We start from the raw sequence: 23,653 nt of genomic DNA, 5'->3' as shown, positions 1-23,653 counted from the left end.
TTGGCCACCCATGGTTTGACATTAACATAAAAACACAAGAAACATTTTAGCCCAGTTTTCCAGCCTGTCAAGGTCATCCTGTTTCTGTCTTCTACTGTATTTGCAACCCCTCCCAATTTAGTATCATCGGCAAATTTAATAAGCATTCCCTCTATTCCTTCATCCAAATCATTTATAAAGATGTTGAACAAAACAGGTCCCAGGACAGATCCTTGAGGCACTCCAGTTGTCACTCCTCTCCAAGAGGATGAAGGACTGTTCACAAGCACTCTTTGGGTGCGATCTGTCAACCAGTTACAGTGTCTCTGAAGTGATGGAGGATGTAGTGATAAAGATATAGGGTTGAAGAGTGGAGGGCCAAGGAAGAAGAGGGGTTGGGGCAAAAGTGTACAGAGAGACCATGATATACTGTCAGGAAGGAAGACAGCAAAGGGAGGCTTGCTTAGTCTGAAGCCTAGCCCTGGACAGGGAAATCCTGCATGCTGTGCCTTGTGCTGCCAGTTCAGTACTGTGAACTGATCTAGAGTGGTAACCCAGATCAAGAAGCAGTGAATGGTCGTACGTCTGACTGCCTTGAGAATTAATCAGCCAGTTCTGAAACTTCCATGTGTGGAAATGGACCTTGGGGGCCTGTTGCCTACATCCGCAGCACTCACAATCAGGGTCCATGAACTGTGCTGCGGATCTTGAAAATCGGTGGAGTCAAGCATGCATTACATAGTGGCTCTTGAGGTAGATTACCCGGAGTAATGCAATGGGATAACGTTCTTTCATTCCTCATCAAGTAATGTGATCACACTGTGTTCTAGTCCCATTTCTTTTAATGGATATCAGGTCGCCAGATATAAAAGATCCAGTTCAGTTTGCTGTAAACCTGCCCAGTGTATCTTTCTTCTAACTCTCAAATACTTACCTACTGAACATACTGGCACTCAGTTAATTGAATAAGAAAGACTGTAAACAGTGAGGAAAGGCTGGTGCGGTGCCTGATTCCCATGGTATTATGTATATGATGGCAGAACTAGATTCTCTTGTTACAACCTAGCAGTGCTGTGAAGAAGGAAAACACTGAGATTTATTTATTAGGGTATTTCTTGTCCTACTTTTTCTCCCAGTGGAGATCCAAAGCATCTTACCAAAAATACTGGCACAGTTGAAATGAGCAAAATGGAATGCAAATAAAACCGAAAGAAAAGTTACTCTAAACATTCTGTGCTGGGCTGGGATCTGTGTCATGGGTGCTGGGGACCCTGCAGAGGAAGACGAGTCTGCCGAGGAAACTGTACCCCTGCCTCCTGCTGAAGAAGATCCCAGCCCCCCTGCCTCGCCCTCTCGGGTGGCTCGTGTGCGTGACCGCCTCCGTCAGGACCTCAGGGATCGGAGGAGGGCGGCACGCTCACAAGCAAGACGCTCCCTGAGTCCTGAGTTTTGAGAGGATTCTGGCCCTCCTAAGAGCAAGGATGCTTGAGTTGTAACAGGATCCTGGCTGCCTCCCAGAGCCAGCAATTAGCCCAAATGGGCAACAGCCAGCAGAGGGCTATATAGCTGTGGGCTTTGGGAGGAGGCTTTGTGGAAGCAACTAGTCATTTCCCTGACGTTCTAGCATCCACTCCGGCTTGACTTTGGTTCCTGACTCCCTGACTTTGGCCTTTGACTTCTGGACTCCCTGACCTCGACTTCTGGACCTCGGACCTGCAATACTTGCACAGCGATTTGGATTTGGCACCTTGGACACTCCTGCTTGCTGGCTACAGACCTCGGACTGCCTCTGGACTTTGCCTGACCCGGCCCCAGCCGTGACAATCTGTTGGCCAGTACTAGGACTTGCTCACTCAAACTTTTATGGCTACCTAATCTGGGATCTAATGGGACAGTCCCTCAAGGCTGAAGGTTGCAAGCCATGGGACTTGAAGGACCCCTTTGACTTGCACCAAAAGACTCATGCCTCTGGCCATGCCTAGGCTGGGAAAAAAGAAGACAGCAATGGTATAATAGGAAGAAAAAATATTTGATTTAGTTATACAGCCCATAGGCATTTTGCATATTTACAAGGTTTACAGGAATGTAAATTAAAAAAAATAGATTACTGTTAAAAATTAGAATTAAGAAACTTTGTGAAAAGACTTTAAACACTGACCATGTGAAAAGTGCATAAATGTATCCAGAATAATAAATCTATGACATGTTTCATATATTATTCTGGTACAGTAAAAGAGCATTAGGCTACATATGGATGAAAACATGGAACTTAAAACAAAATTTATATATATTACTCTGAAACTCCCACAAGTTAGAAAATAATAATAATAATATAATAGATTTTATTTATATCCCGCCCTCCCCGTCTAGGCGGCTCAGGGCGGCTAACAACATTTCACATGATTAACATAAATAAAAATATACAGCTAACCTGTAAAATTATATACCCAAAGCAGTTCTCCTTCAGAGAGAGAAGGTCTGACTCAGTTTTTATCTCCTATTAAAGATAACAATTAGAGGCTTTCATTTAACCTGTGAGGTACCACTCATCAACTGGCAGTCAGCTTCCTCCAGTTCCCCTCCCTTGCTGAAAGAGCTTCTGGTTATACCAGAGTGTTTAATTACCTGCAATGAGAAGGAAGCAGAAACTCAGCCTAGAATCAGCTGACAGTCATTTCCCCATAATTCTGCTCCCTTGTGTAATACTACAAGGCAATGGCGGGAAGTGATGCTAGACCTTATGAAGGGAGGAGGCGGCATTCTACATATGGGCCAATTCCGCGCTAGACTTTTAATCCTGGTTCAGCTCTGTCCCCAAACTGACATTCTACACTTGAATAATGGAATCATAAAAACCAAGTCTATGAGTTTATGATTCTGTGATTCTAGTGTAGAAAACCATTTTGGGGACAGGGCTGAACCAGGATTAAAGGTCTAGTGCATGGTTTCTGTTTTCAGTGGTATCTTTTTGTTTTTCATAATTTGTGACATCATAATAGATTGTGACGGCACATGTGCAGAGTGAATTATTTCAAAATAGCAAAAATTACACTTATGGAGAGAGTGTGTGTGTTTTTAAGTTGTATGGAATTTGCATCAGGATCTCCTTATTTGTATGTTTTGGCACATACTTCTTGAGCAAGATAGTAGAATTCATACTGTAGAATTAATTAACTGCGTTTTGGCACCTTGGTGTGATGGAGCTCACAGTGACACAGTAGCAGAGATTATTTGCCGTGCTCTAATAATATTTATTATTTTTGTCTCACTGTGCTGAATTCTAATAATGATGCTTCATATTTTCAGTGCAGCAAGTAATTTATTCATTAAAGATTTTTCATTGTTTGGAAATCCCGTACAAAGTATCAACATGGCTGACCATCTAACAAAATTAGCTGTTGGAGTAATCGTTATAGCATTAAAACAGTGATGATGATGTACTTGCAGCATAAATTGAGGCCCAGCCAACTTGAATAAAAAATCTGGGACAAGTTGCATTTGATTCCATTAATGCTCTTGATTCAGCTTAATGCATAACATGTTCCTTGATCCTCATTCTTCATTAAATCTAGTAGAAACAAGAATGAACTAGGAGAAAGGAACCTTTTTTCAGTGGCTGCAGCAGTTCTAGAAGTTCTCTACCCTTTAATGATAGGGAGGGAGGAAACAAAGGTCTTGAGAATGTCCATAAGGTTTCATGAGCATTCCGCACAGTCCACTGTTTTGGTTCTTATTTACATGTGCAAAACCTTATCTGGACTGATCCTGTGTGGGACCCAGAGTTTCTCATTCATTTTCACAAAGGCTTGACATATCTTTTCAGAGGGGAGAGGGAAATTGGACTTCTTCACTTCCCTAGTTCAAACAAGGTTCTGCATATGCTCAATAAAAATATCCCTTACAATGTTCTCCCCTTGCCCCCCCATCATTGTTTTGGGGTGAAATTTTCTGCATTGTGTGGTGCAAAACACCCTGTGGCCTGTTGCAGCCATTCATGATAGCGTGGCTGTTAAGATTAATCTCATCCCATTAAAGATTATTACTACTTTAACAAGGCATAAGAGCTTACTATTTTAAATGGTTGGTTAAGATAAGGAAGAACTCTGCAGTGTCAGAGTAAAAGGTGGTGACTCACCTTTATAGTCAAAACAAGCAAAAAAAGATGGCTGTTAATATTTACTGCTAAAATGACCACATCTTTCCATTGTAAAAGCAGCTCTGAAATTAGTATTTGTATAGATTATTTTAGTGTTGCTTTTACTTCTGCATCTTGAATTCTCTTTATTCTTCCAAATGGACTAATTAATTTTCCAAATTGTGTTCTGTCCTTATACGCCAATATTTCATGTGATTCCCCCCTTTGTATTCACAAGGATATTCAGCACAAAGTGTATTTCCATTTATTTATATTAGTACCCATAGATACATACATTTATATCTAGGCAGCAGCCTCAGCTGAACTTGTATTGCATCTTCACCTAGGTTGGATGTGTCTTGAGCTTGTGCTGATTGATAGCCAGTTCAGTCCCAATATTTATCTTGATGGGAATAGCTTGGTGGTTGTTTACACCATGATCATACACCTTAAACTAGATCACTTGGGGAAAGTGAGAGCTATCAGTTAACAAATAGTTAATCTCACTTGCTACCTGGATGCCAGGCTTGGTCAGTGGGGCACCAAAGAAGAAAAGAATCTGGTGTTGCCAATGCTGCCCCATACCAGCAGGTTTCTTCAGCTCAGTACTTGTAACCATTACATCACACACACTGTAGCATTACATCACATCCTGTCCTGAAGACTGCCTGATTGCTGACAAAGGAAAACTTGAACAGAATGAAAAACAGAATGTTTACAGTATGCTACAGAGTTTTAACAATAACCTAACTACACTCTTACCCAGGAGTTGTTTTGTAGGGGAAAAGGTGCAGGAGCTCAGTAGCATATCTCATTTGCATAATGCCCCAAGATCTGTGTGCAGCGGGGAGAGAATTCCCCACTGCATGCAGATCCTGGCTGGAGGTTCAGGAGCTATGCTTCTCTGAGCTCTTGCTGAATTCAAGCCCTGCTCTTACCTACTTACCTCCCACATACTGATTTGATGGACCAGTGGTTTGATTCATTGTAAGGCAGCTTTAATTATTCACTGTTTCTAAAAAAAATTAAATAAAAAATAGAGTCCTGACTTCCTAGTACATTATTTTGTTTTCTTGAGCATCCTTAAGCTCCATGATCATTTAGGAGGATGATTTTCCTTTTTAATTCAACTACAAAGATGTATTTTTAGGATGAAGACTCGAGCTCAGAGAAATGTCCCTGAAAAAGTCCCTCTGCTTCTACAAATGTTAGTTTCATGCTTGCTTACAGTCTGATCTGCTGCTGCTTTTAGTTCCATTTCCCTCTTGATTTTCCCCCCTCAGTGATTTGTTTCTATCCCAGTGGGAATCCCATAGTGATCACAGCATGATACTGCATAGGCAAGCAGATTTGGCCACATGCAGTTAATGGCAAACATGATTGATTAGGGGTGGGGGCAGTGCTTCCTGGACTGGTCACTTGTAACTTTAGTCATTCCTTGTCTGAAGAAGTGTGCATGCACACGAAAGCTTACATTCTGAATAAAACTAAGTTGGTCTTAAAGGTGCAATCGACTTCTGTTTTGTTCTACTACTTCAGACCGACAAGTAAAGCTGCATAGGCAGACAAACCTGTTTTCTTACCTCTTTTTCCTGTGACCCTGGTAAAATTACTAGGAAGGGGATTAGGCTTTTTGAAGCTGCTTGATTTACAAAATGTGCTCTCTTCCTTTCAGTTGGACCATACTTTCTAATATCTGCTTCATCGTGACCCCCTTTGCTGCCTACAAGATCATTCAGAAGTTCCTACTTTCCTAGCAGTTGCTGCAGCTATGGAACAGTGTCAGCTTAATCTAAATAAAGTGTTTGAACATGCAGAAAATTTCTGCAAAGCCTAGAAGGGACAGTGAGATTGTAGGAGGCCTGAGCGTGTGGGTGAGAAGATGGAGGCTATTCTTGTGAGCACCTTTTGATCGTTCCCCTCTTCCAGCCCAGAGTGCATATACTTATATGCATTCTTTTTGCAACCACAGTGCTTCTTCCAGAGTTTAGTATCTTCAAGGAGATTCTGAAATTTTTCTCTGGGAGAAAAAGCTGAAAATGCTCAAAATAATCAAGGAAGGAAATGGGCTAGGCCCTACAAACAGCTGCTCAGATAGGAGAAAGAAACCTGTTTTCTGTTGTTACCTGGATTTTTGCATTCCATTTATGCTGAGTTCAGCAGTGTTCACTGTCTTGTTGGTTTTGATATTCATGGCTCATAGAGTGACTGGGGTCAATGCAAACATTGCATGTGAGAGCAAATCTGTCCTGTTCTGCTTGGTGTGTGTGTGTGTGTTAGGCGAATTTTCCTTATAGGAGATTGCTACTGAATAATATTGGTGGTGATCAAAATTTAGTTGTGCCTCAGCTAGCTAGAGTAGTAATTTATTATTTTATTTAAACGATTGCTGTGATGATGCCTTTCCACCCAAATGAGTCCCCAAGGTGGTGACCATCAACCATTAAAGCCTTTCAGAATACATTTAAAATAAAGTATATCTACAATACGATACGTAAAATTATTGTGTGTGTGAAGACTTCAGTAATGTCTCAGTGTGCTTGGGAAACTAAAAGCTAGTTATACTTCCTCATTTCAAAGCCTTGTCTTTCTAAAACTGTGATTTCATCCCCAAACTTTGCATCCTGTTTGGTGAGGTAATTCCTGTGTATGCCTAAATGCATCTGAAGATGGTTCTGTTAAAATATGAATGTCCAGGTCAGCAGCTTTTCAGAGCAGTGAGGGAGCCGGTGTGTGTTTGATCCTGTGCAGCTCCTGTAAATGCCAATGGGAAGCAATCCTGTGATGTAGTTGCATCCCATGCTACTGCTGCTAGAGCCACTGCTGGTTTAGGATCAAACCATGCAACAGTTTGATTCACCAAAGTTTTTATTATATTTATTATATAGTCTGCAGAACTACATGAGGTTTAACAAAAGCAGTTCCCATGATATTCTGGGAATAAATGAATTAACCCTCATGCTAAGGGTAGACTTGCAGTTGAATTGTCGAACAGTGCAGTCCTTCACAGCTTGCCAGAGCCAGCTCAGCCCAAATTTCCTTTGGTTTTATACTTGTTCTAGTAAACTGGCACTTTTCTTTTTTTGGTAAGCTTGCTTTGAGTTCCTCTGGAGGGAAAAAAAAGTCACCTAAAATGCTCGAATAAACAAATAAGCAGAATTTATACCCTTCTAAGCTTGTGTGGACGTAGAAGGATATAGCTCTGTTTAGGATTGCACTGAATGCCAGTGATATTTTGTGAATGTTGTGCTTTGTATACCTGTGAAGGAGTTAAAGTTCAGGTATTGCCAGTTACATGGCATCGACTTGACTCATATATATGTAGTATTGGCAATAACCACAGTGAAACATTTCACATGTATGTATCTGTGGATGTCAGGGAGAGTATCGAATATTGGTGAGTTTGGTGCATAAGCAGGGCATGTGAATCCAGTGAATCCAGTCCACCCTGATTCAGTAAACTCATATCTTGTTGCTCTGCTGTTGGTTCCCTGAGTAAAAAGTTAACTGCCCATGGTGACTATAGTGTTACTGGACCTTGGTTTATGTAGAAGATGTTTGGGTAAAAGTTCTGAAGGGTTAACAAACTGCTTGTGTCTCCACACCTGAAGTGATTCAGATGGTAACCAGTCTTCTCAGTGCTTGTGATATGTCTGTGAAATGTTGTTTTGAAGTTTGATTGACTCATTCTCAAGGTTTAGGCATAAGGTGAAATCTTGGATGTTTCAGTCAGTTTTTGTTTGGTGCATATGATTTATTGTCGCTGTATGGATTGATGGCTAAAAAGTTGTGGTCTTAAGATCAGAAATTGCTGCTATCTTGGACTTAATTGCTACTAGTTTGATTTAATTTTTTGAATGAACTATGAACTAAAATGTAAGCCACATAACACTGGGAAAAGCAGTATGTCTCTGGAAGAGCATTGCGCTCAGGGAACATCCGAGCCCTGCAGTATTTTTTACCTTTCTGCATGGCATGTAAGGCAGAGATGTTCCACCAGGCATCTGGTTGAGGACAGCACGGGGCAGTGTACAGTCTGGCATTCTCATACTCTCTCCCACCTACCCCAGGAAGTTAGGAACCGTAACTTTTTTTGCCATCTGTAATGGGAACAGCTTTTATCTGGACTGGGTTTTCATGGTTTTAACTTAAATCGTGTGTTATTTGTGTGTGTGTATCTCCTGAGCCCTGTTTGCAGGCAAGGGTGGCCAGTAAAAAAAAAACCAAATAAATAAGCAAACAAATAAATAAAGATCAAGAGGTGGCTGACAGAAGGAACCATGCAGAAGAAACAATGTTGCTATTGTGTTTTTTGCAAGCAGCAACAGTTCATTTTGATAGATGTGTAGAAAATGTCTGTCCAGCCATAATCAAAGTTTCTATGGAAAAAAACCACTGAACAACCTTTATTCTTTTCTGAAACACTGAAAAAAGCCATTTTTAAGAATGGCAAAAGCAAGGTAATGCATGGGCGTGGATTTTAAATTTTGGTGGGGTCATTGTAGTGCTAAAAAGTAAGACTTGATGAAAATAATTTAACTGAAATTAAGCAATTTTGGAAAGGTACTCGGCTTGTTAATTAATGATCTGGGTTATTAGATAGTGGTTCAATGTTTATCGCAGGAATTAAGCAATATGTGTATCACTGATGTGCTGTTTTGACTGTTGAGGAATCCCATAGTTTAACCTTTGGAAGTCTTCTTACTAGCCATTTTGAAGTGTGCTAGATCTGGAGAGTAAGATGTTTGAGCAATTGGTGTGCCTGGCAACTGGTTTGACTACAAAGCCCCCTGCTGTGAACATCCTCATTAAGAGAATGCAGAGACTGGTTTATATCCTGTATAAATTTGGCATTTTGAGCCATTGGTTCCATGGAAGAAACTGTATTAAAAACACCTAGTTTGACCATCTTTTGAAGAAAATTACTCACAAAATGAATTGAAACCTAGGTGCTCATCACATTATTATTGTAATGTTATTGTTAGCTTGTTTCAAGTTGAAACTTCATTATTGTACCGAAATTTGCTTTTTGTTTGATATAAGCTTAAACTTTGAGATTGTTCTTTGAGTCATGCTATAAAAACAGCTTTAGCGGTTTTAATACAGGCCAACAGTACTTTATTTGGAAAAACCATATGTTAAGTGTACACTATTCAACACAAGTTGAGCAGTCTTTATTCACAGTGGTTTTTTTGTATTCATGGCAACAGGTTTGGGCAATGTGAGGCTGTTACAGAATATCTGCATTGGGAAGTTTATGTGTTTGTATGTATGTGTTTAAAAAAGAAAACCCGGGGAGTATGTATGTGCCCAATTGAGAAGAGTCTCAATTGCTTCTGCACTTCAGTCGTCTACATATAAGGTTCATTGGCTGCATACAGACTTGTGGAGCTCCATGAGTGAGCTCACTGTGAAAGCATATTTGTCACCATTTCGAGACTATACCTTCTAGATTCAGAGGACTTGTTTTCCTGGATTTCCGTAGAAGCCAGATTTGTACAGTGCTGATTGGTAGGCCCTCATGTCAGCCAGTCTAGATTGGTGGGAAGGAAGTTATCCTGCCTCCTGTTTAGAACCGGGGTGTGGTACTTATTGACTAGTTGTGGTGTCAGTCGCAAAGACACAGTCCTTGCACTGAAGTCAGTTTTTAATGTGTTTAAAATAATATTATAAAACATAAGGGAGTGAATAAAACCAAATATCATTTAAAAACACTTGACCAGATAAACATGCCAGACACTTGAACCAGAAAGAGGCAATTAGGATTTAATTTGTGAAGAGTGGAGAACATAAGCCCCAAACCTCCTTCCTGTTCAGGGATATATCTGTCTGTACTATTTCTGTATCTGCCATCACCTGGAGCACAACCGGGTCTACTTCTAAGTATGGTTTAGTTTGGAACTAGAGTAGGGGTAGATGAGATGCTAGTATCATCGGTAAGTTTTTATAGATATTTTAATAGATGTTTTATAGAAAGGGAAACGATAGATATGAATACTTGCCAGTAGTCTCTATGGAGATTTTTGCCACTGTACTAAAACATTTGTGCTGGGCTAGCCTGTGTAGATTGCGTCTTGTGAAACCTGATAAATGGCTTTTATTAATAAAGTACCTGCAAGAAACAGAAACTTTATGGATTACTAATAAACATGTCATTTATTGGTACTGTAATGCTGCATATTTTCTTTCACTGGCTTTTTGTTCATCTCATGCTCTGCATTTTGATGTAATTTGGCTCTAATTGTAAAAGGTTGCTGACCCCTGGCCTAGGGAATCCGGCCATATTACACAAGAAGCTGAGAGATCACTTGTCTGAGGCTGGATATTGGTTCTGTGGCAGAGATGGATCTTGAAACTCCATGTCCTAAATCCATTCATAGTCAGGTAGTTCTCTGTTCCCTGAGTGCCAGAAAAAATTAAAATATTTAAATAGCCTGACCCCAAAATGCTGCTTACAGCTGGCTGGTAATAGAAAGTTTGCAGCAGACAGAATGGAATATATATTCAGAGGTGGTTTGCCATTGCCTTTCTCTCCAAAGCAACCTTGGTCTCCCATCCAAATACTAACCAAGTCTGGCTTAGCTTCCAAGATCTGATGAGATCAGGCTAGCTTGTGCTATCCAGGTCAGGTTATGGAATGTTCCAGCGGGTGGATTTGGAGGGTTATCAGGGATTGGTAGATTGGTGTCTTCCCTATTCCTCCATATGCTCAGCAGTTTCATTGTGCAATGCAGCTATAAAATATATGGGACCTTTCAGGGAGGAGATTACAAGGTAAGGGAATTATTATCTCTTGCATTCTGGTAGAATACTCTGGCTTGGCAGGATTTAATCAGTTGATCTGTATTGATATACTTACTGACAAATAGCAGATGAGGTAGTACATGCTGAACTTTGATCCTCTGTAAAACTGGAATGTGACCCTCTGTTGCATAAAAGCACTGATGTGTAAGACAGATTCATTGTCTAGCAGTGAGGCATCCTGTCAGCTTTCCTTTGAGAGTAGGCCTTAAAGTGAACAAAAAATGTATCTATAGCTGCCAAACCCACATGGACATCTGTATTGCTCCAAAAAGTTGGCTGTGTAAATTCCTCAGGTTAGATATTTAGCATCTAGAAAACAAATGGATATGTGTTGTAGGGGACGAGGAATGTAAAAGCAGATTGTTACTTAAAACTTTTGCCTGCATTCAACAACCAAAGTTAATTTAAAAAAAAGAAATTAAACAACAAAACATATTCATAAAAGTATTCATAAAGGAAGCTGCAGTATGCGCACATTAACAAAGCAACATAAATCAATGTCAAATACAAATGATTCCTGATTTAAATTTTTATTTTGGAATAGTCTTCAGAGGTCATTTTCAAGACCAAAATTTGAATACCTTTGAAACTTGGGCAGCCCAATCCAGACATACATGGCGGCTGGCTGATCGAGCGTGGGCGGATCTACAGCGCCGCTCATTGCTTCTAAAGGGGAGATGTTATGCCACGCTTGGAGGGGGAAGAGTGACCCAACAAGCGAGAGAGAACCCATTGCCATGGTGATTCCGCCCAGGCGCACGCCATTGGCCTGCTGCCGAGGTGGGGGTGGGGGAGGTGCGGCTCACGCAGGACGACTGGATTGGCCAGCCCGTTGCATGTGACCAGGCAAGGGGGCGGAAAGCCCGTGCCTGAGAGGCTGTTAATCCCCTCACTTCCTCCTGCTGTCAGAGACTCTGCCACTGGCAGGCAGGTGGGCAGAAGACAAGCAGGAAGTACCAAGTGCAGAAGTTCGCTGTCCTAGATAGCGACAATGGCTGGAATGTGTGTCTGGAAGCGATCAGATCAAGTCCGAAAGACATCCCCTGGAGCCCCCTGCTATGTGCAAGGAACACCTCCCCTGGGGGACGCAGAATTCAGAGTTTGAGCCGCTGGGCATGCATCCCAAGTGCCCAGCGCACAACAGCCCTGTGCGGTCGGGTAGGCTGTCAGCCCAGGCAGTTTGAGGGGTAGCACCCTCCTCCCCTGTCCAGCCATGCGGGGGGCAGCGTGGCGGCTCATAGACCATTCCGCCCCCCAAGAACCAAGTCTTTCCACCCTCCCAGGCATTCCCTCGGAGAGGCCACTGACAGAGAGAGGGGGGTTGCTCCGGGAATGTGCAGCAGATGCCAAGCAGGAGAGACAACAGAGGGCACAGCTTGGACTTTATTTTTCCGGAACAGAGTGCAACAGTTTCCCTGAAGCGCACTGGGCAGTCTCGCTGTGGGCGTGGCTCCATTCTGAGCGGCAGGCAGAAGAGCTGAGGGAGTGGTGTGGTGGTGGAGCAATGCACACGGAAGCCTCTGTGTTGGAGTCCCACCTGCAAAACGGAGACAGAGATCAAGAGCATCTGCAGCTGGAAGAGCAGACTGCATTTCAGCCGGGGGCTCTCTTAAAGGGACAGTCTCTGACCTCCCTCTCCGCATCGGGGCAGCTGCCACACACACACCCATGCCCTTCCAGGGGTTGGGAATGCAGCAGAGGGCAGACCAAGGGAAGGGAGCAGGCAGCAGCACAGGGGAGTGGGCTCAGCAAATGCCCCCTGCTGGAGCCCACTGCCGGTTCAAGTGCCAGAGATGCTCACACACCGAGCGGTCGAAAGCGAGGGGAGGGGGAGGATGGGGGGCAGGGGAACTTACCCAGCCATGGGCGACAGTCTTTGCATGCAGAGCCTCTGGGAGTCCAGAACCTGTGGAGACCTGGAAACAAGAGCAGTTAGCCCCAGTGGAGAGACCTCTCTCTCCCCCTTGCAAGTCAAAGATACTGTCAAAGCAACTGCGTGGTGCAAAACCCGTCACCAATGCTCTTGCCTATCCCTCATTCTAAGTCTGTATGGCCGGGAGCTCACTGTCAGAACTTCCTGCCATGCGAACCTGTCCCTAACAACTGAGTTGTGCAAGGCAGAGTGGAAGTATATCTTGGGGGGGCATGATTGGGTGCTGGGGAGGGGGCTCTCCAGGCCGAGGCATGAGGGGATTGGTGAGGCAGTCACTCTGCTCCCTAAGGAGTTTGCACGCTTCTGCAGTGGTGGAGACGACCTTTGTTTTTGGTTTCAATGAGCCCCTATGAGATATGCCGCTATTTTTGTAGGCGTAATGTTGCACCTCTCTGGGGGCGTGTCATGGACCAAACTGCTCAGGAAGCCGCCTAAGCCTGGCTGTGCCCCCAACTCCACCCCCTTCTCCTCCTGAACGCTGTGCTCCGCCTCACTTCTGCCCACCCTCAGGTGCCACTGCCTTCGGACGGAGTGGTGCTTGGGTGACCCTCCGCCCACGTAACTCCCCTCCACTGTGGTGGCGCCAGTCATACGTTGGCGCAAACCTTTCCTGCGCCCACGTAGCGGCTTGTCTGCTCCCAAAAGACTTTCTGCCCCCCCCCCGGGATTGTGCTGTTAAGCTGAATTCTGAAATACTTCTGAATATTAAATTAATGTGAAATATTATTTCAGCAGCTGCATCCAGCACTCTCCCCCTCTCTCTCTGTGTACACATATATGTCCTGATAAATAGACACCAAATGAGCGGAAAGGTGGCATAAAATGTTCTAAATAAATAAATAAATAAATTTATTCTGTTTAAAATCTTTCAAAATGCCTGTTGCTTGATGCTTGTTACCTCTTCCATCAGTGAACCTTCAGAGTTGTTAGTCCAAATGTAAATATTTAGGGAATAGGAGTCCTGTTGTTCACTCATACAAGAGAGACTGGTAGAAAAACATAAATTGGATAATGCTGACTTCTAGAGCAAAATTGGCTTACATCTTAGTTGTGGCTAGTACTCATCCAAGTTATTTTATTCTGGAGATTTTTGTACAACCTCTCTGAATTAACTGCCTGAGAGAGTTTCCAACAATAAAATGCAGCTCTGGGTCAGTTGCAACAAAAAGAGTTGTGGGCCCTTGTAAGGCAGAATGTTACCTAAGGGATTAGGCAGATTTGTGGAGTATGGATATTTAGGAATAAGTAGGTCCTTAAGATGCTTAGCATGCTAGTCACCTTCTCATGACTAGTCATCTGCAGTTGTGTAGGTGCAAATGTAGAACTGAGGTGCAGTTTCCATAATATATGTTGTGTTGCTCATGATGTTGCTATGTCTCAATGAACGCCAAATACCATGCCTTGGCAGGCACCTTTCATTGAATGACCTTGAATAGGTTGGAAGCTGAACAACAGGTCTGAGGAGCAATGTGGAGCAGGGCAAATGTGTGGTTCTGTTGTGCAGCTTTAATGGGAGATAGGCAGAACAGGCTTGGTTGACAGAGGAATCTTGTTGCACAATGATGTTATTGTCATTTTCTGGAGTTTTTAATGGAAATTGGTTAACAGTTACAGAGGAACTAGGAAGAGGAGGTAGAAGTATTGAAAATGCAACTAGGAAAATGCTTTGGTTAGCAGTATTGTTAACACAGAACTTCTCATTTTAATTACAGTGGTTAATGTTAGCATATGCAGCACATTTGTGTTTAAAAAGCTAATTTTGAGAAGCCACAGGTCTGGGAACTCAGAATGCTATGTCACATTTTGGGTTGCGTTTTCTGTAGGTGGTGTTTGAGTCATAATATCAAGGGAACAAGGACTAGGAGGGAAAATTTTGGCAGAGAAACTCAAAGTCTTTGTATAACTAATTGTGTTTGGAAGTGATAAGCTTCCCTGAACTTGATCAGGGATTACGTGACCTCTGTTTTCCTGTGACTCTGGAATGTCCTTTGCCCACAGTACCAAAAAGCCTTAAAAATACTTTTTGGGTAGCATTTGTTTACACTGCTGGAGCTGCAACCAGTGCTTGTGACTGGGACTAAAAATAAATGTAAGATAATAGCACATTGTGTGAATGTTCAGAAACATGGTGAGCTAATTTAGACCTCAGGGAGGAGATGGATTCTCCATGTACTATAAAGATGACCATCAGGAAGTAAGCAAATTTCTATCCCATGTGAAGTAACTGAATTTTGTTGACATCAGTAATAAAAGTTATGGGAACCGTGGTGACAGCTTCAAGTGAGAGGAGACGATTGCCATTTTGATGACATGCACACGGAATGAGTTTTTCCTAAGGAAATCTAGGGAGCTGAAGAAAGCAATTACTAAGGTCACACTGGATAAAGCACTCACAATGCCAGGCTAAACAGGTCCACTCATATTCCTCCTCAGACCTATTCAGTGCAGTTTACTCCCTGGAAAATATTCTCTGGACTGCATAGTGAGAGATCTATAATTGGAACTTTTCCTCATTTAAAAAGATAAATTGTAGCCGTTTCCCCAGTTTAAATCAGAAGTGCATGACGAAGGGAGAGAGATATTCTATCTTTCTACCTCAGCTTCTATGTCCTTTTGGTAGCCATACAGAAAACTGGTTGAGTACTGTGTGAGAGATAGGCTGCTGGACTACATATCTTGTTTGGGGTATAACCACAATTCCCAGTAATGTTTTAGGATTATAGTTTTATAGATAGGCGGTCTTTGTAGCTGAGAGACTTCTGCAGAACATGCAGATTATGAATTGGATCTTCTCACACAGTAGACCCTTCATTTTGCAAGTTATATTCACTTCATGGAGTAATAGCCTCTTTACTAGCTTTCTGCTTTAGCCTGTCTACTTTTTATTGTGCTATCTTTCTCTGTGACCCCCTTTTTGACGCACACTTTAATGTTGTGAGGGCCTTAATGTGTATCAGTGATTCAGTGAAGAAGGAGATTCAATCAAGAGGCTAAACTTCTAGCAGACTCACTCAAGGTGGAATGGTCACAGCTGAGACACCAGACTAAGATGCATCCACCCCCATTCAGGAATCAACAAACACAGCAGAAGAGAACAAACAGTTGCAGTGATGATGGGGATGGAGGAATCCTTGAAAGAGAGCCACTGGGCAGCACAGGTAGTGGAAGGTGACACTGGTAGAGGATCTTTTGTAGAGAGCGACAGTGCCTCTTCAGCTAACTCTGGTACTGTGCAGAAGGCAGCAATGGTAAACCACTGCTGATCATCTCTTACCTTGAAAATCCTATGATGAGATATAGTGCTGGAAGACAGAATCCCCAAATCAGATAGCACTTAGTAAGCTACTGGCTAAGAGCTGAGGAGAGCTATGAGCAGTGCTGTTCTTAATGATGGAAGTGCACTCAAGCCAAAAGGATGGTCAGTTGTTGACATGAATGGATGCCAAAAGAAAGTCCGAAGCTATTTGATATGACTGATATAATAGGAACATGGAACATGAGAAGTATGAATCAAGGTAAGCTGAAAATCATAAAACAAGAAAGAGAGCATTTAAACACTGTAATCCTGGGAGGGAGTGATGTAAAGTACTGGATTAGGACATTTTCAGTCAGAAAATTGCAGTGATTTACTTGGGAAATGACAAACACAGAAGAAATGGAGTTGCTATAATAGTAAGGTGAAATGTAGTACAGGCAGTCAGAGGCTATAATGCAAAGTCTGACCGAGTAATATCAATCATTCATGAAAAGCCTATCAGGGTAACTATCATTCAGGTTTATGCCCCAACTACAGATGGTGAAGAGGAAGAAATTGAAAGTTTTTTAGCAAGCGTCCAGGAAGAAATTGATCACACACCTAATAAGATGTGCTGATTACCATAGGTGACTGGAATGCAAAAAGTAGGAAACAAAGCAGAATCAAATATTTTTGGAAGATTTGGGCCAGGAGTATGAAATGAAGCAGGAGAGCGACTCATAAATTCTGTGAAGACACTATTTGCTCATTGTGAACCTGTTTCAGGGAAACAGATGATTATATATGTGAACGTCACTGGGTGTCCAATGTAGAAAGCAAATAGATTATATAATCGGAAGCAGAAGATGGAGAATCTCTATTCTCACTACTAAAACAAGGCCAGGAGCTGATTGTGGTAAAAAAGGTAAAGGTAGTCTCCTGTGGAAGCTTTCACAACGTTTTCATGGCAGACTTTTTACGGGGTGGTTTGCCATTGCTTTCCCCAGTCATCTACACTTTGCCCCCAGCAAGCTGGGTACTCGGAAGGATGGAAGACTGAGTCAGCCTGAGCCACCTACCTGAAACCAGCTTCTGCTGGGATTGAACTCAGGTCGTGTGCAGAGGGCTCCGACTGCAGTACTGCAGCTTTACCACTCTGCACCATGGGGCTCTGATTGTGGTACAGAACATGAATTGTTAACACTCAAAATTAGAATAAAACTGAAGAAAAACATTAAAACATTCGTAGTCTTAATTTTAAACAACATTGCTGCAGACTGTAAGGAGCAGATTTCCATTATTAAATTGAGATTAACATAAAGAACTATGGGATGAAACCAGAGATACTATCAAGGAAAAATGCACAAAGATTCTCCCGGTAGCCAAAAGAGAAGCCTTAATGGATGATTGATGATGAAACTCTAAAGTTGCTAAAGATAGATGAGAAACAAAAGTAAAAGGTGACAGAAAGAGAATCAGCTGTCTAAATGGAGCATTCAAGCAACTTGCACATAGAGACAAAAAGAACTAGCATACTAACCAGTGCAAAAAATTAGAAGGGAACAACAAAAAAGGAAGAGCAAGATAGATGTTCCACAAGATCCAAGAAATCAAAGAGAAATTTAAAGCGTGATTAGGCATGCTATAAGATCAGGATGGAAATACATTAAATGAACAGGACAAAATGAAGAATGATGGGAACAAGACACTGAAAAACTATATAGAACAGAGGAAAGGATCACAGATTCCTTCCAAGAAGAAACTTTTGAAGAAGAACCTACAATTTAAAGAAGTTAAGTGAAAGCTGCAACGAGAGCACTTGGGAGAAACAAATCAGGACTTAATAGGGTATCAATAGAGCTATTTCAAGGCACAGAAACAGAACCCATCAAAATCTTAATAAGAATATGCCAATGAATATGGAAGACAAAACAATGGGCCACGGACTGGGAATGTTCAATTTACATTCTAGTTCTGAATAAAGGAGGCATCAAAGACTGCAACAAAATTGGACCATTGCTTTAATTTCTCACGTGAGTAAAGTGATGCTTTACAACAGATATGAAATGAGAAATGCCAGATGTTCAAACTGAATTCAGACAAGACTCCAGAGATCTCATTATAAATTAACTTTGCTTACTGGAGCATACAAGATCATTTCAGAAGAAAATTCGCATGTGTTTCATACATTACAGCAAAGCTTTTGACTGTGTTGCTCATGAAAAGCAGTGGTTGGTTTTAAAAGAAACGGGTGTGCCACAACATCTGATTGTTTTGATACTCTGGACAAGGGGCTGCTGTCGGGACAGAATTATCTAGATTTAAATGAAGGTGGAGTGAACATTTTGAGGTATGCACTATGCAGATGATATCACAATGCTGGCAGAATATGATGAAGACTTGAAACAACTACTGATGAAGGTTAAAGCAGAAAGTGCTCAAAGCAGGATTACAGGTGAACACCAAGAAGACAAACTGGTGAATTACACAACTTTAAGGTTGATGGTCTAGAAATAGAAATGGCTGAAGATTTTCTATTCCTTAATCCCAACCCAAAGGGAAAATGCAACCAAGAAATCAGTGGGAGATTGGGAAGAGCAGCCCTGAAGGAGCTAGAAAAGATTATTTACGTGTAAGGATGTGTTGCTGGTGACTAAGATCAAGATAATTCATACCATAGTGTTCCCCCATTACTATGGATGAGTGCGAATATTGGACAGTGAAGAAAACTGACAGGAAGAAAATAGATTCATTTGAAATAGGATGCTGTGGGAGAGTTTTACAGAAATTATAGACTGCCAAAAAGACAAATAACTGGGTTCTAAATCAAATCAAACCTGAACTCTTCCTAGAAGCTAAAATCACTCAAAACTGAGGCGATCATACTTTGGTTACATCATGACAAGAGTCACTAGAAAAGACAGTCATGTTAGGAAAAGCTGAAGGCAGCAGAAAAAAAGGAAGACATGACATAAGACGGACTGACTCATCAATCAAGAAAGATGTGGCCCTCAGTTTACAAGACCTGAGCAAGGCCGTTTTAACAATAGGATATTTTGGAGGTCACTAATTCACAAGGTCACCATAAGTTGGAAGTAATGACAGTACTTAATGTGCATATCTTTCCCTGTACTCCAGCACATTATTTTCCTTATAACTGCAAGCTATTTCCCAAGTTGAATGTTAATGAGATTTCTTAAAGATTCCTTGGGCCTGTGTTTTGTGGTATCAGACCAGGATCTGGGAGGCCAAGCTGAAATGCCTGCTGTGCCAAGGAAACTCAGTGTGTACCATTGGGCCAGACACAAACTAGCAGCATACTCTACTTCATGGGGTTGCTGAGAGGATAACATGGAGGTGAGGAGATGTAAGCTACCCTTGAGTCCCATTGAGGAGAAAAGCAGGATATAAATGAAGTAAATAAATCCATAAGTAGGAAAATGTATGCACTGCTTAGAAGTTGGGAAAGAATAGTTTGTCTGATGAAGATGTTGACACTGGTGCCCTGTAAACTATGTATGGAATATGAGTAGTAGATCCCAAGAAAATGCACTCCTCCCATCGCTCCTCATCCTTAACCATAATTTACATCTGTGTCTTCTGTGAATTGAGGTAAATGCCAACCAGGGTTTGCAAATCTGCTTCAGTCCTTGGTTTCCAAATCTGGTTAGGGTAGTGTAGGAATTCAGTTCAAGAGCTGAGAGCATGAGACCGTGAATAAAGAATTCTGCATGCAAGCTTCTTAGTGTTATGATAAGGAAGCATGCTAGTTGATTAATCTACGCAGGCGCGTTGCTAGAATAAGTACGGTGATTAATTGGCTGATGCAGGTGGAATGTTGTGATGTCATGTTGTTAATAAAAGCTGTGTGGACAAAGGCAGGAGGAGTCTTCTAAGAGGTGAGCTACTATTGATTCCTCGCTCAACCTTCATGCGCACTTTTTCTTTATCCAGACGTCTCCCTGAGTTTTTATTGCCTTATAAATCTTTCTTTCTGCATCTACGGTGTCAGAGCTGGTTCTCCGACAGGTAGGAACCCTAGGAAAACATAACCATCAGGGCAAATGTAATACTATGTAGTATTTTAGGTCTACAAGGAAAGGGAGCAGACTTATTTCTATTGGGGTTTTTTTTCTGAGGAGAAGAGCATGGGTGAAGCAGTACATGATCCAGAAGCAGCTCCTAGTTTGCAAGCCTCACTTTGCATAAAACAGTTATTATTTGTTGAACATTTGAATGTGTTGATCGTATGTCCTCTATTATTCTCTTAGCAGTGTTAATTAAAGAGCTGCTGATTCGAGTATGAGTTTATTCTGCAAAGTTCAATCCTGTGCTTTTCTTTATGGAACACAATGGAGAATATATTTATCACTGCAAAAAATCGTTATGACATGTACATGCAAAGACTGGATGCAACTATATTGAAAATATATTAAGTTCTGATTTGACCTGACTCTATTTGTAACTGTTTGTCTATTCTCTATTCTAGGATGCTCTTGTTTCATACATGGAGATCTTCCTGCAGTATTTACACAAAGCAAGAAGTCTTGTAAATGAAAAATGTGCTGGGATTGAACCATCACAACTCATAGGATTAACGGTTGCCACTACCCTTCTGGTGGTATGGCTGTATACGTTTATCACCGAACTAGATGGTGAGTGTTTCCTACGTCTTAAGAGAGGCAAGCATTGGCTATACAATGCTTTGAGTATGTTGTGTGCTTTAATCAATATTTATTGGGAATAAATAGTGGTTTGAAATCTGCTGCCAAAGTTCAGTTATACCTCTTTGAGATACCGTGGCAGCATTTGTTCATATTGCAGTCAAGCATAACATTAGTTTTTGTGTCAAAAAAGCAGCTAGCTGTAATTGCAAAGAGATGCTTGGAAAGTGTAAAAGGAAACATGCAAATACTCAGAAAGGACCTAAGTTGAATGTGTTCTATTAAGATTAACATTTAGCAATCAGGTTTGTTTGAGAACATTCTAAACCAACAGTTCATTAAGTTCCATTTCCATTAGTCACACTTTTTTTTGTCTTAATATATCCTTTTCCTTTAGTGCACATTTCCAAATGCATTCTGAGCCCTTTCCCAGTCTTTCAGACTGTAAATCAGTTTTAAATTGGATTTGTTTTTTTCCATTGTTACGGTCTTTCTGCGTTTGCAAGATAGAATTTGAAAGTCTTTGATTCATTCTTTTACTAGTTTCAGTTATGTCAAACAGACTGCAGTGACGACTGGCATGTGCCTGGGCATGTGAGTGCTAACTACTCATTTAGATTTTTCCCACTCTATGCCAGAGAGCATCCAGAGGGGCTTTGTGACTGAGAAGGGGCTGGATGGACATGGGCAAAGTCATAGCACAATAGAGATTGAGGCTTCATCTCGACAGTTTAAAACGGAGTTCCCAGACTTTTTGAGCCTATAGGCACCTGTGGAATTCCAACACAGGAAGTAGAGCCAGCCAGAAAATGGCTGCCATGGCTTACCTTCAGTCACACAGTGAAGATCCTTGTGCTGTGATGGCAGCTGCCTCCAAAGCAACATTTAAAAAAATCTGCACAGCTCCAGTGACCAATCAGTTGCTTTGCTGGGAAAAAGCCTCACATGGCCCCACCCACTTTCTAAAAGCATTTGTCAGGCACCAAGAAAGGTGTTAGTGGGCATTGTGGCACCCAAGGGCACCATGTTGGGGACCCCTGGTTTACAATGTCAATGTACTACCAGAAATGCAGACAACAGACCTTACAGAAAAGGTTGTTGTGATCAGGTTGCTTATTTGTCCAGTATACGCTGTACTGTTTGTGCATGGGTAGCTGTTTGTGCATGTACTGTTTGTGCATGAGAATTGGAGATCTTTAGGAATTTGGATGTCTTTCTTCTTCTTCTTTCTTTCTTTCTTTCTTTCTTTCTTTCTTTCTTCTTTCTTTCTTTCTTTCTTTCTTTCTTTCTTTCTTTCTTTTCTTTCTTTCTTTCTTTCTTTCTTTCTTTCTTTCTTTCTTTCTTTCTTTCTTTCTTTCTTTCTTTCTTTCTTTCTTTCTTTCTTTCTTTCTTTCTTTCTTTCTTTCTTCCTTCCTTCCTTCCTTCCTTCCCTTTCTTTCTTTCTTTCTTTCTTTCTTTCTTTCTTTCTTTCTTTCTTTCTTTCTTCTTTCTTTCTTTCTTTCTTTCTTCTTCTTTCTTTCCTTCCTTCTTTCTCTTTCCTTCCTTCCTTCCTTCCTTCTCTTTCCTTCTTTCTTTCTTTCTTTCTTTCTTTCTTTCTTTCTTTCTTTCTTTCTTTCTTTCTTTCTTTTCTTTCTTTCTTTCTTTCTTTCTTTCTTTCTTTCTTTCTTCTTCTTTCTTTCTTTCTTTCTTAAATCTGGCTCTTAAATACTTACACAGATAGGACATAGAAACAAAGTGGGGAGTCCAGTGGCACCTTTCAGTACAAGAAACTTTTATTCAAAGTGTGAGTTTTTGTGTGCATACACACTTCCTCAGACCAAAGGGCATATGATTAATTGTGCAGCTGAATACTTAAGGGCCTTATGGGGGAGAACTGTCAACTCTTTTCTGTATCATTTACTGAAACATGTTGAATGTATAAAATGACTTTTGGACTTGTAGACAGTCATTGTCTTATTAACTCCCTCATTACACTATCAGGTTCTTGTATCCTGCCTTAGGCTGGGGGAGTTTCTCCAGCATATGCAAGCTTTCCTCCAATTTAAGTGGCTGTTCCATTGGAAAAGGAGTCAGGTATGCTGAGAGAAGGTTGCTTAAAGTAGAGGAAGATTTTAAATTCTTCATATTGGAACAGTAGTATACATGGGATATATCTTTGGAAGCCAGGGGATGGCATGACTTTCTTTTATACTTTCTTTGTAGATATAAAGACACGAACTAAAAAATGGTTCTTCAGAACAATACGGAAATTGCCTTTTATTGGCACTGTGGTAAGTATTGGCATAGCTACCTAGTTAATTCTGTAGCAGGAAAATTTCTTATGAGTATTGTTTGTATCAGTTCTTTCAGTGCTCAGAATAGCAAAATGGACACAACTGTATGCAAATGTACAGGTGATTGCTAGTGCCACTAACATCTTTTATGTCAACATAAAATAGCCAGTTATCTTCCCCTGCCCAACAGTTGTGTTAAAAACCTTCATAAATAATAAGTCTTGGTCAAAAATTCCATACTCTTAAAGAAAATAAGAAGGGAAAATGTAAAACAAAGCATCTATAAACTTAACATTTAGGGAAGTTTATTTAGAAACTTCTCCAAAGGGCATGAGGGAGATAGATGATAGACGTCAATTTTCCCTTCCATTAGAATATCTCCTTATGAGCTGTTTTTGATATGTCTTCATCCATAATAAGGTTATTGGGCAATGAATTTTGAGCATTTAGAAGACAAGTATTACAAGAGTTTGTCGCATATTGTCTAACAGAACATCTGAAGAATGGTGCAAATAATGACTGGTACGTAGAAGTAAGAGGTTGCAGTCTTGCATAAATATACTCAAGACAACTTGGTAATTCCAGTATTTATAATTGGAGAACTGGACCCAGCTAGCAAAAGAGTATTTT

At 41.2% G+C, this 23,653-nt stretch overlaps 1 protein-coding gene across 1 annotated transcript in view; it reads left to right on the top strand.

The window, feature by feature from the left end:
• The window catches only part of SGPL1 (sphingosine-1-phosphate lyase 1), a 57,834-nt gene that overhangs the window by 7,281 nt on the left and 26,900 nt on the right, over positions 1 to 23,653 (top strand). The window contains exons 2-3 of the mRNA XM_060241183.1: positions 20,576 to 20,741; positions 22,953 to 23,020. Coding sequence (XP_060097166.1) covers positions 20,576 to 20,741; positions 22,953 to 23,020 — 234 coding nt within the window. The remainder of the gene's footprint in view (positions 1 to 20,575; positions 20,742 to 22,952; positions 23,021 to 23,653) is intronic.

Source organism: Heteronotia binoei, chromosome 6 (genome assembly GCF_032191835.1).
Source record: "Heteronotia binoei isolate CCM8104 ecotype False Entrance Well chromosome 6, APGP_CSIRO_Hbin_v1, whole genome shotgun sequence".
NCBI classification, from domain to species: Eukaryota; Metazoa; Chordata; class Lepidosauria; order Squamata; family Gekkonidae; genus Heteronotia; species Heteronotia binoei.
Note: the sequence above shows the minus strand (reverse complement) of the source record. Positions and strands in the feature narration are given on the sequence as shown.